Source organism: Gossypium arboreum, chromosome 13 (assembly GCF_025698485.1).
Source record: "Gossypium arboreum isolate Shixiya-1 chromosome 13, ASM2569848v2, whole genome shotgun sequence".
Lineage (NCBI taxonomy): Eukaryota > Viridiplantae > Streptophyta > Magnoliopsida > Malvales > Malvaceae > Gossypium > Gossypium arboreum.
Genome location: NC_069082.1, coordinates 9,333,776 through 9,350,201, shown reverse-complemented (window position 1 = coordinate 9,350,201; position 16,426 = coordinate 9,333,776). Strand labels below are relative to the sequence as shown.

Below are 16,426 nucleotides of genomic sequence, written 5' to 3'. Positions count from 1 at the left end.
GAAGCCATAGCTTTGAACTTTCGGTTTGTGTTGCATCAGTTGTGAGATGAAGAGTGTGAGCAGCTGGAATCACAGAGATATTTGGATGTTCGTTGAGAAACTGGAATACAAAAGATTTTAGACTTCAAAATTCAAGATGAATTCTAAATTAACAAATAATTTTTAAAAGAAATTCATTTAGCTACCTAATTTGATGCTATCAGTGGATGGATCTACCAGATAATATGATAAATTCTTCTATATAATCAATAATGAAAAGAGACAATATTCCACAACCTTTGAGTTTGGGAACATCCCTTACACTACATTACATTCATAGTCATCAACTATATTCGGAGATGGATCTCCTGTTCATGATCATCATCTGGGCCCAGATAACATTGACGGTAAAACTATCGAAGCAAAGGTCTCCATAGCTTCAGGAGATAATCCATTTTGAAAATCTTCATTCAAGTTACCTGCAACATCAACCGAGCCTTCAAAAAGCTTCACCACTATGGACATGGAAGGCCTTCTTGCATGTTCAATTTGTACACACCATGCAGCAACCTTCATCATTTGCACAACTTCGGCAGCATTCGACTGCATATCATCGCTGCACTTATCGACTAAATCCATGAGTTGCCCTTCTTCTTGCTTTCTCTTAAAAAGCCCAATAAATGCCTATCTTCTTCCAGTTGACATTCATCGACGTTTCGTCGCCCACACAAGATTTCTAGGACAACAATACCAAAGCTATAGACATCTACCTTTTCCGTTATGACCGAGCTTAACCATTCAGGAGCCATATAACCAGGGGTTCCCCTCATAGTTGTTATGACTTGACTTTGGTCTTTTCCAATTAATTTAGATAACCCAAAATCTGAAACTTTGGCATTGAAATGCTCATCTAAAAGGATATTTTCTGGTTTGATGTCTAAGTGAACTATCTTTTGGTTGCAATCTTCATGAAGGTAGGCTAGTCCTTTGGCAATATCTAGAATGATTTTCTTTCTAATTTGCCAACCAAGGGCAAGATCTCGGTTTTTGTTGAATATCCATCGATCTAACGACCCATTAGCCATGTACTCGTAGACTAAAAGCCTGTTGAATTTTTGGGCACAAAATCCAACCAAATTACCAAATTGAAATGGTGAATGCTTCCAATTGTCTGAACTTCAGTCATGAAGGACTTGTTAACTGGACCGAAACCAACAAGGTGCTTCACTGCAACTTCAGAACCAGAAGGTAATGTTCCCTGAAAAATAGACCCGAATCCACCTTCACCGAGCTTGTTGCTAAAATTCTTGGTGACATTCTTTAACTCTTCATAAGAGAATCTAGTTGGCATTCCTAACATGTTGTCAAGATAATCCTCCTCAACTTCTTGAAACCCTTTTTTAAATCTTAGAAAAATGAAAGTGCAAATAAGAAACACTCCAAAGATAGCTCCAAGAGTTGAGCCCACAATAACTGATGTATTCTGCTTTTTTCTTTCAGGGAAATGTGATCTATCTGAAATTGTAGATTTCTGCACCTTTATAAAAGTCAAGTCGTTGGAAGTAGTTTTCTTGAGGGAGTCCACTTGAGAAAGAAAATAGCAGGAGCCCTTTGTATATGTAGCAGCTTTGCAAGAACAGTCCTTTAAACAGGCTTCCTTACAATCTTCTAATGCTATTGTGTTGGAGAACGAGGTATACATGTGTTGAGAGTAGCCGCTCCTAAGCTCGAGAAAGCTCTGAAGAAGAGAACTCTCACAAGAGATTGGTGAAATTGCAGAACACCCAAGATTTGGCGCTGTAAAATCTATTGGCCTAAAAAAAGCTGCTTCGTTTTCACTTACATCGTCAGGGCAACTGCATCCCTTTTCTAAACAAACGCCATAATTTCCACATGCCAATGGGTAGCTACATGGATCAAGGGGGAGTAGATCAGTCCTCTCCCACCCCGATTCTTTCAACTCATATGCTTTCAAGTGGCCATCACTTCCCAACTGTATAAAATTAGCTGAGTCCGCTACGTGGAAACTCCCGAACTTTCCATTTTGGAATTCAGGTTCAGCAGAGAGAATAGAAGAACTCTGGTAATAGGATTGGGAAGGATCTGAATCCATATAAGCAACGAATTTACCATCAATGACAGCAAATGCGTACCGCCCTTCACTTGAATCGGCTGAGGATTCATTGGCCCTCAATTTCTGCCCTGACACAAACCTTTGACCACGAACTAAAGAGTCCGTTGGATGGTCAAAGGACTGCCAAACCATGTGGTTGGTTTCGTCAAACAGCATGAGGTTCCCCTCTGTAGTTAAGTTTAACCTCAAAATGGACTTGCCTGAAGTGCTTGGGGACCAAACCACAGTATCGTTTGCATCTTTCAAGTTAAGTTTGCCTTCTGAAGTGAGTTCCAAGAGTGCCTGCATCTCAACTGGATTGTTCCGATTAGCGGACCATACCACTTGGGTAGAAGAGCTGGAATTATCTTCAGAACTAATCTCGAAGATGGAGACAGAAAATAGGCAATCGCCACCATCCAAGCTGCAGTGGAAACCACAGGCAAACATCCCATTAGCAAGGATCGGCCTCACACCGGCTGACTCCCAGAAGCTAAAGTCAGTCGATGGAGTGTTTCTCCATGAATTCGGGCCATTCACAAATGAAGGGTAGTCCATGATTTCGGCGTCAATAAAAAATGAGGACGGAATGATCAGTAGAATCAAAAGTGTGATCATTACAAAGGCACTAGAGGTATTAATATTCATGATCATGGCTCTCGAAGACGAGCAATGGCTTTCCAGGGAAGACTAAATTACTTGAATAAACTAAATAATTCATGCTATAATTCCTTGAAGAAATCACCACGAAAGAGCTGAAATTTCAAAAACAATAATTTTCTTCGAGGAAAAAAGAAAATAGTTATGCAGTAGCGTTCAAAATGGGATCAATCAATGTTGTGAGAATCTACAAAAGGTTTACTTCTCGTCAACGAAGTATTTCAGTCGTATGTTTCATGTTCATTAAACTGTAGCAACTATGAAAATTGATATCTTAAAACATGCATCAGCATTCATTTAACATTTTTTAATTAATTTAGTCACTTTAATTAAAATAAGTGTTTGAATTGGTCACTAAACTAAAACTAAAAATACTGACCAATTAAATTATGACACTTAACATTTTTCTTTAACTTTTGAAAAAAGTAAAAGGACTTCTTCTAAAATACTTTTTCTTACTCCCACTTCTCTTTGTACCTAAAAAATGGAGAAACCAAAACCCCACCATTTTCTCAACAATGGATCTATGACAACTATAAATGATAACGGCGGCGGCGCTTCCTTCCTCACGGGCGCTTCTCTAGGTGATCAGCTTGAACAACAACAGCAGGTGTTATCCCCCACCAATATTTTGCTGTTTCCGGCTTAAGCTTCTGGCTTAGCATTTGGCTCAGTTTTCGACTTTCGTCTCATACTGACTGGTTTGGTGCATGTAGCAGAAGCATTTCTAAGTTGTTTATCTGTTTCAAACATAAGATTTTTGGTTATGGAATTGAATCCAAGAACCAAAAAACAATTGTAAGAAGTGTACCCTAGAAGGTCTGGGTCTAGTTCTTCCATAACCAAAGCTACATATTCCACAGCTTGTTTTTGGATATTTGAGAGTTTGTTTGCAGATGCACTGAGACTAATAATCTGTAAAGGTAAATCAACATTATATATATATATATATATATATATATAAATATAAGGTTCTTTGTTTATCTATAAACAGATTACTTTTAATAGCTCCAGATAATTGATTCATATGCCATACTTCTTTAAGGTGCAAGTTAGCTATAGCTCAAGGATGAAATTAGTTATTAATCCTTTAAATTAAGTTAAGGTGCAATGTTGTTTTTTAACAAAATTTAATAATAGAAGGAAAAATGTAACATATTGATAACCTTAATAACTATAATGTAATTTTTAACTATAATGTAATTTTTAAAAGTTAGGTGATCAAAATTTAATTTTAAACTTTACAAAGTTTAAATACAGTTAATATAGTTTATATTAATTAATGTCTCATTTTTGTACTTTTATTCTTAAAACTTTTAATTTATTTTACCTCAAATTATTTTTGACTTTTTTTAATCATATGAAGTACTTACGTATAAAACTCAATAAAGGCCAAACTAAAGCCATAAAGGAAAATAAATCACATTTCAAGTCTATTTCTTTTCTCTTAATTTTTTCTTACATAGTTTATTTCTTGTATCACAATTTCTTTAATAGATCTATCCAAGGATTAGATTATTAATTCGAACTCGAAAACTAATATGATATTTGAAAGAGTTTAGACAAATATATTTGACTTGAAAAATAAATTAAAAAATTAAGTAATTTTAATATATTAATTTCACACTAAAAGTGTATTTACTTTATTTAAAGCTATGAACATTTCCATTGATTTCAAACTAACTAGACAATATTGTTAATGCAAATATTGTAATGTGTTCTAGGAGATTGGCACATTGGAGCCAATCACGCCGTTGGTTTAGTGGAAAACTTGCATGGGATTCAAGTTGACTGGTATGAGGTTTAGAATTTACTCTGGCTTATAAATATTTTTCCCCTTCTCTCATTGTGATAAATATTAAAAGTAATATATTTTAACCTCATATTTTAACTTTATTTTTAATGTGTTTTTTGAATGATTATTCGATGTTAATTGTGAATTTTATACTCTTAATCCTTTAAATTAATGTTCAATGCTTAATAGAGCACTTGAGAACAAAAATAGCGAAAATCGAAGCGTCGAAGCAAGTTGCAAGACCCACACGGGTTGAATCATTCCACATGGCCAAACCAAACAATCGTGTGATGCACACGGGTAGGGGTGTAGCCAGGGGGCTGGCATGGGCCTCGGCCCCCCTAAAATAGAAATTTTCATTTTGGGCCCTTGAATTTTTTTAAAAAATTTAAATTAGTAAAGGTAAAATTACACTTCGGCCCCCCCTAAAATTATAAAAATTTAACTTAATCCTATACAAATTATAAAAATATAAACTATAAAAAATTAAAATTTCATCCGACCCTCCCTAAAAAAGTTTTCTGACTTCGCCCCTACACACGGGCGTATGGTAGGTTGTGTCGATTTTACAGGATTACACCCTAAATTGTGAAAAATCGTGATTTTTATGTTTTTCAGGCATTCTAAGACGCCTATATGACAATAATAAGAATATGGGAAAAAGTCGTCATAAAATACTTAAGAAAACAACTCGAAAAACACCATTGAAACTGACTCTGAAGTAGATTTCCATCAAGATTGAATATTTCCAATTGATTTTTTAGGAAGTTTTCATGAGTTTCTTTATTTCTTTCGATTATACTATCTCTGAAATATTTTTATTTTCAAACATAACTAATTTTCTAAATACTTAGGGGAGATGAACTCTATAATGAATTCTGTTGTTTAATTTTTATTTTACGTAATAAATACTTAATTTCTTATTCTCAATTATGTGTGTTTAATTCTTGGTTTAATATTTCTAAATTATTAATCTATGTTTGATGTGTTTCAATCAGATGTTGAATAGACCCTGTTTAAGAATAGATCTTTCGCAATTAACAGATGAAATATAGACATATTCTTTCCTGGGTATTGTTTCACTTCTTGGTTGTTACTTAATTATTTTTGTGTTTTGTTCTTTTTCGTGCTTGTTAGTTAATTAATTTAGTTAATTTTAATTTTTAACCAATCACTCGAATTTATTCGATTAAGTAATAGAAAGACAATAATTACTAGTATTTTTATAATAGAAAGACAATAATTACTAGTATTTTTATTCTTCATAGGAACGATATCTTTACTCACTGTAACTATACTATTATTTGATAGGTGCACTTAATCAAAATTTTAATTAATTTCATGACTATACATCATATTGTAATTATTCACTTGCATAAAAAAAGTATGTTAGAGAAATTCACATTGACTTCCATGGATACTATTGTAAAACGCCATGGTCTTTTTTTTTTTAATTATGATAACGGGATAGAGCCCAAATAACTAACGCAATTAGTACAATTCAAACTTAAGCCACACCTAGAACGGTAAACACCCTTAACTATTACTCTGTCTCATGGATTTTACTACCTTTGAGTCTTTGATCACTTTTGGGTTTAACATTTAATTTTTGGACCCAAAAATTATGATGAAAACAAGTATTTGACACATAACAAACTTCGGAACATTGCAAAAAGATTGACTACTATTACGTTTCTTTGAGAACCACTATAACAAGTAAATTAGAAAGGGAAAACTGACAAAACTAAATTGCCCGAACTTTGGGGACATACCTCTGCTTATATTGATCACATCTTCATCAATATCATCCTAGAACATCTCCACCATGTCCATATTCATCACCTTGGCCCAGATAATATAGAGGGTGAAACTTGTGAAGCAAAACTCCCCACAATTTCCCACGTTAATCCATTTAGAGAATCTTCATTCAAGTTACTTACAACATCATTTGAGTCCTCAAAAAGTTTCACCACTGCGGACATGGAAGGCCTCCTGGCATATTCATTTTGCAGACACAATGCAGCAACCTTCATCATCTCCACAACTTCGGTTGCATTCGACTGCATATCATCGCTGCATTGATCGACTAAATCCAACAGTTGCCCTTCTTCTTGCTTTCTCCTAAAAGGTCTCAGTAAATGCATATCCTCTTCTTGTTGAGATTTATCGACGTTTCGTCGCCCACATAGAATTTCCAGGACCACAATACCAAAGCTATAGACATCTGCTTTTTCAGTTATAACTGAGCTTAACCATTCAGGAGCGATATAACCAGGGGTTCCCCTCATAGCTGTTACGACTCGACTTTGGTCTCTTCCAATTAGCTTAGACAACCCAAAATCTGAAATTCTGGCATTGAAATTCTCATCTAGAAGGATATTTTGAGGTTTGATGTCTAAGTGAATTATCTTTTGATTGCAACCTTCATGAAGATAGGCTAGTCCTTTGGCTATATCTATAATGATATTCTTTCTAATGTGCCATCTAAGAGCAGATTCTTGGTTTTTATTGAAGATCCATCGGTCTAGCGATCCATTTGCCATGTACTTGTAGACTAAAAGCCTGTTGAATTTTTCAGCACAAAATCCAACCAAACTTACCAAGTTGAAATGGTGAATGCTTCCAATTGTTTGAACTTCAGCTACAAAGGACTTGTTAACTGCACCAAAGCCAACAAGATGCTTCACTGCAACTTCAGACCCCGAAGGTAAGGTTCCATGAAAAACAGACCCAAAACCACCCTCACCAATCTTGTTGCTAAAATTTTTGGTGACGTTCTTCAGCTCTTCATATGAGAATCTAGTTGAAATTCCCAGCATGTTGTCTAGATAATCTTCCTCAACTTCTTGGAACCCTTTTCTAAATCCTAGAATAATGAAAGCGCATATAAGAAACACACCAAAGATAGCTCCAAGAGTTGAGCCCACAATAACTGATGTATACTTGGGTGATGAAACATTCTTGTTAGGACTCTGTGAAAAGGGAGAACTTTGCACCTTCATAAAAACTGAGTTGTCATTGTAAGTACCATAACCGCTAGAATAATTTTTCGCGATGGACAATCCTCCAGACAGAAAATAGCAGGAACCCTCTGTATCCATAAAGGCTTCGCAAGAACAGTTGATTAAACAGAGTGCTTTACATTCTTTTAAAGTTTTTGTCTCAGAGATCAAATGTTTTTTCACGGGATGAAAATAGTAGCCTTGTAGCTCGAGAAAACTCTGATGAATAGAACTCTCACAAGAGATTGGTGAAACTGCATAACATCCAAGATCTGGCTTTGTATAATTTATTGGCTTAAAATAAGTAGTTCCATTTTCACTTGCATCAACAGGGCAACTGCATCCCTCTTTTGAGCAAAAGCCATAATTTCCACATGCGAATGGATAACTACATGGATCAATGGGGAGTAGATCAGTCCCCTCCCACTTGGAATCTTTCCACTCATATGCCTTCAAGTGGCCATCACTTCCCAACTGTATAAACTTAGCTGAGGCTGACACGGAGAAATTCCCGAACTTTCCTTTCTGGAATTCAAGATCAACATCAGACAAGATAGGACTTACGTAATAGGGATCCATAGAAGCAGTGAAGTAGCCAACAGAATAATTGACAGCAAATTTATACGAAAATCTAATTGAATTCGGTAGCGATCCTCTTGCCGTCAATGATGGGTATGACATTAAACTTTGACCAAGAACTAAAGAGTCCGTTGGGTAGTCAAATGACTGCCAAACCATGTCGCTTGCATTGTTAAGCAGCATGAGGTTTCCCTCCGCACTCAATTTTAACCTTGAACTTGACGTATCAACGATGTATCGGTCCCAAACAGAAAAATTGTAAGCATCTGTCAACCTAAACTGGCCATCATGAAAGAGTTGCAACTGTGCTTGACTCTGAACTGGATGGCCTCTATTAGCCGACCATACCACTTGTGGAGAAGATCTGATATGACCATCGTAACTCGTGCTGAAGATAGAGATAGCAAATAGGCAATTGTCACCATCATAGCTGCAATGGAAACCACAGACAAACATCCCATTAACAAGGATCGGCTTCACACCATATGACTCCCTGAAATTATAGTCAGATGAGGAAGGGATTCTCCAGGATTTCGGGCCATCAACAAATAAGGGGTAGTCCATGATTTCAGCATCAACAAAAACTAACGCCGAAATGATCAATGGCATCAAAAGAGTGATCATTAGAAAGGCGCTCCAAGCATTGGTATTCATGATCTTTGCTCTCTAAGGCAAGCAATGGCTTTCCAGGGAAAAGTAAATTAGCTGCAACAATGGCGTCAACTTTGACTAACCTAAATAATTCATGCTATCATATTGAGTGTGAAAAAAAATCTTTTTCGTTTATGAAATCACCAAGAAAAAGTGGAAAAGTGAAAAAAGGAGTACGATGAATAGCAAGAATTTTCTTTAGGAAAAAATAGTTATCCAGTAGCGTTCAAAATGGGATCAATCAGTGTCGCTAAGTGGGGGCATTGACAACTTCTATACCCTCCCAACACGTACAATTTGTCAAATTCAATCAAGTCCACTTCCATGGAAAAAAATGCAATGTGAGGTGGTTTCTTGGCATCCTCCTAAAGGAGATTAGTTGAAATTTAATACCAATGGATCTGTAATGATGGACACTGGACTGGAAGGTATTGGAGTTATTTTGAGGACTTGCATAGCAACAGCTTAATTACATTTTCATTCCCATTATGATGTGTTGACCCAAGTCAAGTGGATGTGCTAGCTATTATAGAAGCAATCTCAATTTTATTTTAGTTACTAAACTTTCAAAAATTTATAATTTAATTTTCAGATTTTTATGTTTTTCAAATTTTATTATATTAAAATTTGGTATCTCTTAGAGTTTATGTATCCCAAATCTCGCCACTTGTTGAAAAATAAATACAATCATAAAATATTAAACGCAACTTGAGTCTATATAGAACTATACTTATACTATTTGATTTTGATTAGAATAGGATTTTTCAACGCTTAAATAGATTTAGTCAAAGTATAATTCGCTTTTCAACATTAATAAATTTTTATTTTGCGATCATTCTATTTTCATTATCAACATTTATTATAACAATATTCATTATTCCGTATAACTTTTATAATGATTTAACTGCAGTTATAATAAATTAAGCTGTTACTTTTGCTCTTTATATTAAAATATGTTAGATAAAATTTAAATAAAGCATCATAATCTGTTTATTATATAAAACTAACTCCTAAACAACAATAGGAATTAATAGGGTATTTTAGGTAGTACAAAAAATCAATAGGGATAATTTAGACATTAAACTTAATAAGGGTTATTTAAAATTTTGCAAAAAAAAGTTAATTTATTTATTTATATGTTTTAAATATTATTATATTTTAGTTATTTTTATTTCTTATTTAATTTATAAATAAATCTATTTATATATAATTAATTTTTTTCCTTTTTAGTTAATTATGTATTGGTCATCTTGATCCTATAATGCAAACAAAAAGCAAAAAAAAAGTTCATTTGTAAATTTTAATTTTATTATATTTTTATTTGTTTTTTATATATAGATAAAACTATTTGTATATAAATAAATTGGTAATTGAACTTCATAGAAGTTACAAACTATTTATATGCATTAATCTCGTTGTTACATTTTAATTTAATATTATGCTTTAATTTTTTATTGTCTGGAAGTTATTTTTATAACTTTTAATTTCATAGATTTGTCCAAAATATAATTCGATCTCTGAATATTCTGTCGAAACTATTTTTAATTTGAAAACGAGAGTTGACTTAAAAACAAAAATAGAGTCGCCACCGATCTTTTTCGAGGTGTGATGGGGATCACCTTGAGATTGATCATTTTAATAAAATATTTTGATTTATTAAAATAATAATTTTGGGTCTACAAAATTCGAGAAAAATGGTTCAGGAGTCGGTTACGCACGAGAAAGGGTTAGCACCGTCGTAACGGCCAAAATTGGTACCTAATTGATTAATTAATGTCCTTATGTCTAAAATTAAAAAAAAATATTTTTACATACAATTTCTTTTAAAACATTTGAATAACTCAAATTGAACATTAAAATTCTCTTATTTCGAAGGAATATAATACCACATCCAGCACGTTAGGACATGATTCTTTAAACCTTTGAAAACGCGATCAATTCTTGATTTCCAAAAGCTCATACATTTCAAAATTACAAAAGGATATTTGATTATTTGGTCCAACGAAAAATCGAAACCCAACACGTTAGGGCACGAGTTCTCGGATTTCCAAACATAGAACATTGCCTTTATTTTTTAGAAATCCTTATCTCGAGATATAAAATGTCATATCCAGTGAGTTAGGACACAACACCTCGAATTCCTGAGAATAAGCTTTTATTTGAAACTTATACGTTTTGATTGAAAAGGGTACCCGGTTACTTAGATTTAACGAGGAAAATTGGAACCCAGTAAGTTAGGGTACAATCTTCTCGAAGATGTCAAATACCGAGTCTTGCCTTATTTTGAAAACTTTTGAATAAAATGATTTTAAAACTTAAAAATATTAAAACACAACCTTTTAGGCGAATAAAATGTAATGGACTAATAATGTACAATGCAAAGTAATAATTCATAAACAAAATGTTATAATAATGAATCAAAATAACAAATAAATACAAAGTAAGAAAATCTAAAATAAAATATAAAACAAATATAAAAATGCTCTTCATTAATTTTATCTATTTTTTATTTAGGAGTGAATATAAACATATTAGATAATTCAAGCATATTACAAATTATAATTTTATTTTTAATTATGCTGCTTCTATTTTAAGTAAATATAAAAAATTAAATTGATGATTGATTCGATTCAATTGAATTGAATTGGTATGGTTGTGATTGATTATCGAGATAGAGGACTAAATTGAATAGAATTAAAAATAGTGGAATTTGTTGAAATGATGAAATTTGCTTTGAATTTGGTTGAATCATACTATGTTATGTAATGGAATGATAAATTGATTGATAAATTGAAAATGATGAAATGTAATTTGAGTTATTTGATGAATTAGATAATTGGTTACTCTATTAACTGTCGGGCAAGGTTGGACATAATTGACATGCCATAGGATAGATCGAGTACAGATTACTTTGACTATATGTCGATAAGAGTTGGGCGCAATTTTCCTTCGAACATTCTAACGAGTGCTAGGCACAATTAGTACTTTGGTTAAATTAATGAGCGCTGGGCGAATTTACTTATTTCAGACATTTTGATGAGGCACTAAGTGTCGAATTGGTGTGTTGGTTGGATCCGTGTATCCGTTCAAGCCCTAGTCATGTTAATAGGGGTTTAATATACTAGTTGGCTGAACGATGATTGAAATTGATTAAATGTTACAAAGTTGAAATACATGCACTTATATACGACGTTGAACGTCGAGAATATGTAAAAAATCACGCAAACTGATTAAAGGCCAGAGAGCTGATTCAGTAAGATAAGAAATAAATCGTTAGATTTGGTAATCAAATGAAGCATAATTATATGTTACAAGATGAGTAATTATACAAATCTATCTAGCATTGTAATAATGGTATTAAATGTTCGTATAGATTACTTAGTTCATGAAATGATTATAATAATAGTGATATATACATACATATATATATATATATTTATTTATTGAATGAAATTGATTATATAATGTTTTTATATTGATTGATAGTATATACATGGAATTTGAATGCAATTGAATATTTCATATGTTATTAGCATATGGTTTGTTTTTCGTGCGTAGTTTAGGTATATATCGAGATTCCCAGCATCAACTCCAGCATCAAAATAAAGATCCTAAACTCAACAATCTTTGTATTGTTTTCTTTTGTTGGTTATACAACATGTACCTAGGTTGAGTCAATTTTAGTATTTTGCTATTTTTGAGAATATTGAATTGAATATTTGGTAAATAGACTTAATTATATGAATGCAAAATTTGTATATGTGTTAATCATATGGTTTTTGTAAAGTATAAAAGATGCTTTTGCAAATAGTATTTGTGGATTAGCATTTATGTATATAATTGAATGAATTGTACTAGATAGATAATTTAGAGGTAATATGGCATAAGCATATTGATGGATAGTGTATTAATGGGCTTGAATTGATGCTTGAGAGGTATGCGTAGTGATTACTTATGAGTTGAATATGTATATTAAATTATTAGAAATAAATTGTAGGTTGATGTCTATTAGAAATTGCATAAATAGGATGTGACATCGCGACATCATACGAGTGTCGTTGCTACAATATGGACTCCAGGCCACAGCATGACGAGGAACCTCGTCGCCACGTCGAGATCCTCACAGTATGTCATGAAGCAACAAGGAACTCCCTTACGTCGCGGCATTCACTCGACGTTTTGAAGTTCTTACAATTTGGTCCTAATTCTATCTTGGGTTAGTTTTAGAGTTTTCGTAAGCTCGTATAAGACCTGAAATTTATTTTATATTGTATTGTATACATAATTGAGTTGAAAATTTATCATTTGGTAGTATTAATTGACAATGATTAATCATAGTTACTCCGACAATGAATGTGACTCTTCGTAACTTGAATTTGACGATCGAATCGAGTATTGAATGATACATTTTTAGTCTAATTTTTTTTCCTTTTTATCTATTGACTTTTTTTTCTAGCTCTGCATGGAGGAAATCTTTGGTGATGTTAGTTGAATATGAAGATATCGATTTTGTATAGTGGATTATGAATCCTCTCAATGTGCCAAGAAATTTGAGACAAGTGGTTAATAACGTTAAGAGGCTATAAGCAAAGAATGATATTTGCTTGCAAAAAGGACCCCTTTTTTGTAAGAAGGTTATTTTGTTAAATATCTTCAACTTTGATCCTCGAGTTAATGGCGAATTTTATTTATAAAATGTTTAACATATAAAATAAATTGATTAAAATATAAAAATCAATCAATTATAAAAGTCAAATCATGCAACGCGTGGTGATAATCCTAGTTCTATTCATTTATAACTATTTATCTGCAAAATAAATAAATATTTTAATAATTTATCAATTACATACTAACTTTGATACTAATAATTCTATTTAATAAAGTTTTCACGAGTTAACATATTAATAAAATTTTAATAAAAATAAAATCAATTAATCTCTTCTATTAATAAAATCAATATTAACTGATTTAACCGTAATAAAAGATAACACGGTATATAGAATCAATTAAAAGCAATATATGACATGCCACATAGATAAATATTTTGACATGGCATGTCTCATCTATAAATATTAAAAATATATAAAAATCATTAAAATTATATAAACATTTTAAAAATAATTAAAATTTATTAAGAAATTATAAAATTAAAAAAATGTTATTATAAATATTATTATAATGATAGTGTCATTCGGGCTATCAAGATACCGAAAGCACTGAACGCCAAATGATAAAGTTGATTCATAAACTTGAATCTAACACCTGGAAACATATATAGAACTGATTTGAATCCAATTTCGGCTATCATAGACTTGCAAGAGGGCCTTCTTTAAGCTCAAGTTGGGGCAAAAGATATCAACGGCCCATAAGATTACCTTACGACATATTAGTAGAAGCCCGATAATAAAGGAAGCCCACACCCAAAAAACTCCTCTGCTTTAGGGTTTAAGAAGGCATCCCATGCACTTACTAGTGTCACGAGAGTAGAACTTTAGTCTTGCAATGCGTGTAGTTTTATGAGATTTTTTAATTTCAAATCTACCTAAGTTGGTCTAACTCTTGCAAAAACAAAATTCTCGATAGAAATTTTTTAAGGCACCGAAAATAAAGTGAAAGCAATTCAAAACGAAATAGCAACAAAAGAACAAAAAATACTACAAGAAAGCAACACACATCAAAGTGTTTGAGTAGATACTCTCAATTGTATTCAATTACTATAAAGGATTAAAATTGAGTATCCTGAGAGGATAACAAATGAGAGGGAATGCCTCTATTAATTTATAATTGAATTCTCTCAAAACCAACAATACAGATTGAGTTACATCGACGATCAAGATTAGAGCTAATTTAGAATTGAGATTCTTAAGGAATTGACCCAATCCTTTAAGACTTGGCCACCAAGGCTTCAAGTAAAAGTGAATCGAATGAACCTCATTTCATCAATTGACCTCTATGGGATATTCTTGGCACATTCGACAAGGACTTTGATCCGCGACATGTAACACTGACACACCTCCTAAGCTTATTACAAGGAGAAGACACCTTCCACTTCTTAAGTCCTGACAACCCGCTCTCAAGTTATCACCAAATGCCTTATAAACAGAAAGCATAAGTCACCCAATCAATGGATTTATAAACAATATGCAATCAAATAAGTTGCTTTAATGAATATTTTAGCGCTTTTTCTAACTTAACAACAAAACAACTCTTCAAGAAAGTTGTAGACTTGTGAATCTCCATTAGCATGATCTTGAATTACACCCTAATCACAACTCTTCAATATGGTATGTGATAAAAAAAAACTTTCATATCAAGTGAACTTCTTTTACTATTAAATTTTTATACTATAACTCTTCAAATTATCTCTACTAGACCAAATATCTTCGCGAATTAAACCCATGAAAATTGAGTGGACCATGTCTAGTTGCAGCTGATAGTACAAATGGAAGCACTAACAGGATCATTGTTATTACAGTAAGCCACAAAGGAAGAAGCAACTGACAATACAACTGAAAGCAAGAACATGATTGGTTATTACAGCAATTAAAAAAGCTTGGGTTTGAGGGCTTTTAAGATATTTCCGAAGGCAATATGACCGTATCATGTAATAAAGGTCACATGGATACCAAATAAACCTAATGTCCTTGCCTGCAATCTTTCTAAATTTCCTTTGCATGAGCGTAGGAGCTGTAGAGATCTTTTAGGGCCATGAAAAAGAACTTCCGAATGGAAAAAAAAAATCATTAGCAGGGTCATGGAAAAACTTGCCAAACTCATTACCAAGAATCAACCTTGACCCAAAACAGAGACAAAGAGGAGCTCCCTCAATTATGGGAAAGCAATCTTAAGAAGCTAGCACACCCAAAGGAGTCGCCTCACCATAAATTTTAACATCACTACACTGTCAACTCGTACCTCTTCCAAACCAAATTCATACATGCATCACACACATCAACTTCAACTAGGGATCATTCAATGAGATAATGTCTCATTTAATCACATTTACATGTATGTGTTGAAGGTCCCTTATGACTCATTTGATATTTTTCCTAAGTTAACACTTAGGAATATATATATATATATATATATATATATATCCACTGAGATGCTCAATCAAAACTCTTAAACCACACTACCCTACTATTAGCAATGCAAACCAATTTCCTCTTTCGTAACCCTAAACTTGTATCAACACTCAATAACAGCGATAAGAGTATTCAAAAACTATCATTTCATTAAATTTTCCAAATTTTCATTCTTCTCACCCTAGAATATTGCTCCCGTGTAGGGAAAGAATTGAAAAAAAGAAAACGGCTTCTCTTTTTCTGGTAGCTCGATGGAATTACAGCACTAGGAGCTGGCTGGCTAGGGCATTAGGCCAATGGCTTGCTGTAAGACTTTTAATGAAACCCATAGTACCAAGCCATTGTGTGATCCATGCAGTAACTGGGAGTGAAAATTTTCTTCTTTTAATTAAAGTAGTTAAATAAAGCAAAACCTATGCCAAGTGAAATCAAGACTCCAAATTCAAGGTTAGGGCTTGAGCTACAAAGGAAATTAAAAGGAGAAGAATAATGAGTGGTCATCCATTTTTCATTATCACCGTATTAAAATAAACAAACAAAACAAGATAATGTAGGATCTCGG

The 16,426-nt window shown here is 32.9% G+C and overlaps 1 protein-coding gene and 1 pseudogene across 1 annotated transcript; both read right to left on the bottom strand.

Moving 5' to 3' along the window:
- Positions 1-213: 213 nt before the first annotated feature.
- On the bottom strand, positions 214-3,034 carry LOC108462247 (G-type lectin S-receptor-like serine/threonine-protein kinase SD2-5; annotated as a pseudogene).
- A 2,917-nt stretch (positions 3,035-5,951) lies between these two features.
- LOC108462248 (G-type lectin S-receptor-like serine/threonine-protein kinase SD2-5) lies at positions 5,952-9,016 on the bottom strand. The gene has a single exon (XM_017762222.2). It carries the CDS (start codon positions 8,780-8,782, stop codon positions 6,386-6,388), a length of 2,397 nt encoding a protein of 798 aa, XP_017617711.1. The 5' UTR covers positions 8,783-9,016; the 3' UTR covers positions 5,952-6,385.
- Positions 9,017-16,426: the final 7,410 nt, after the last annotated feature.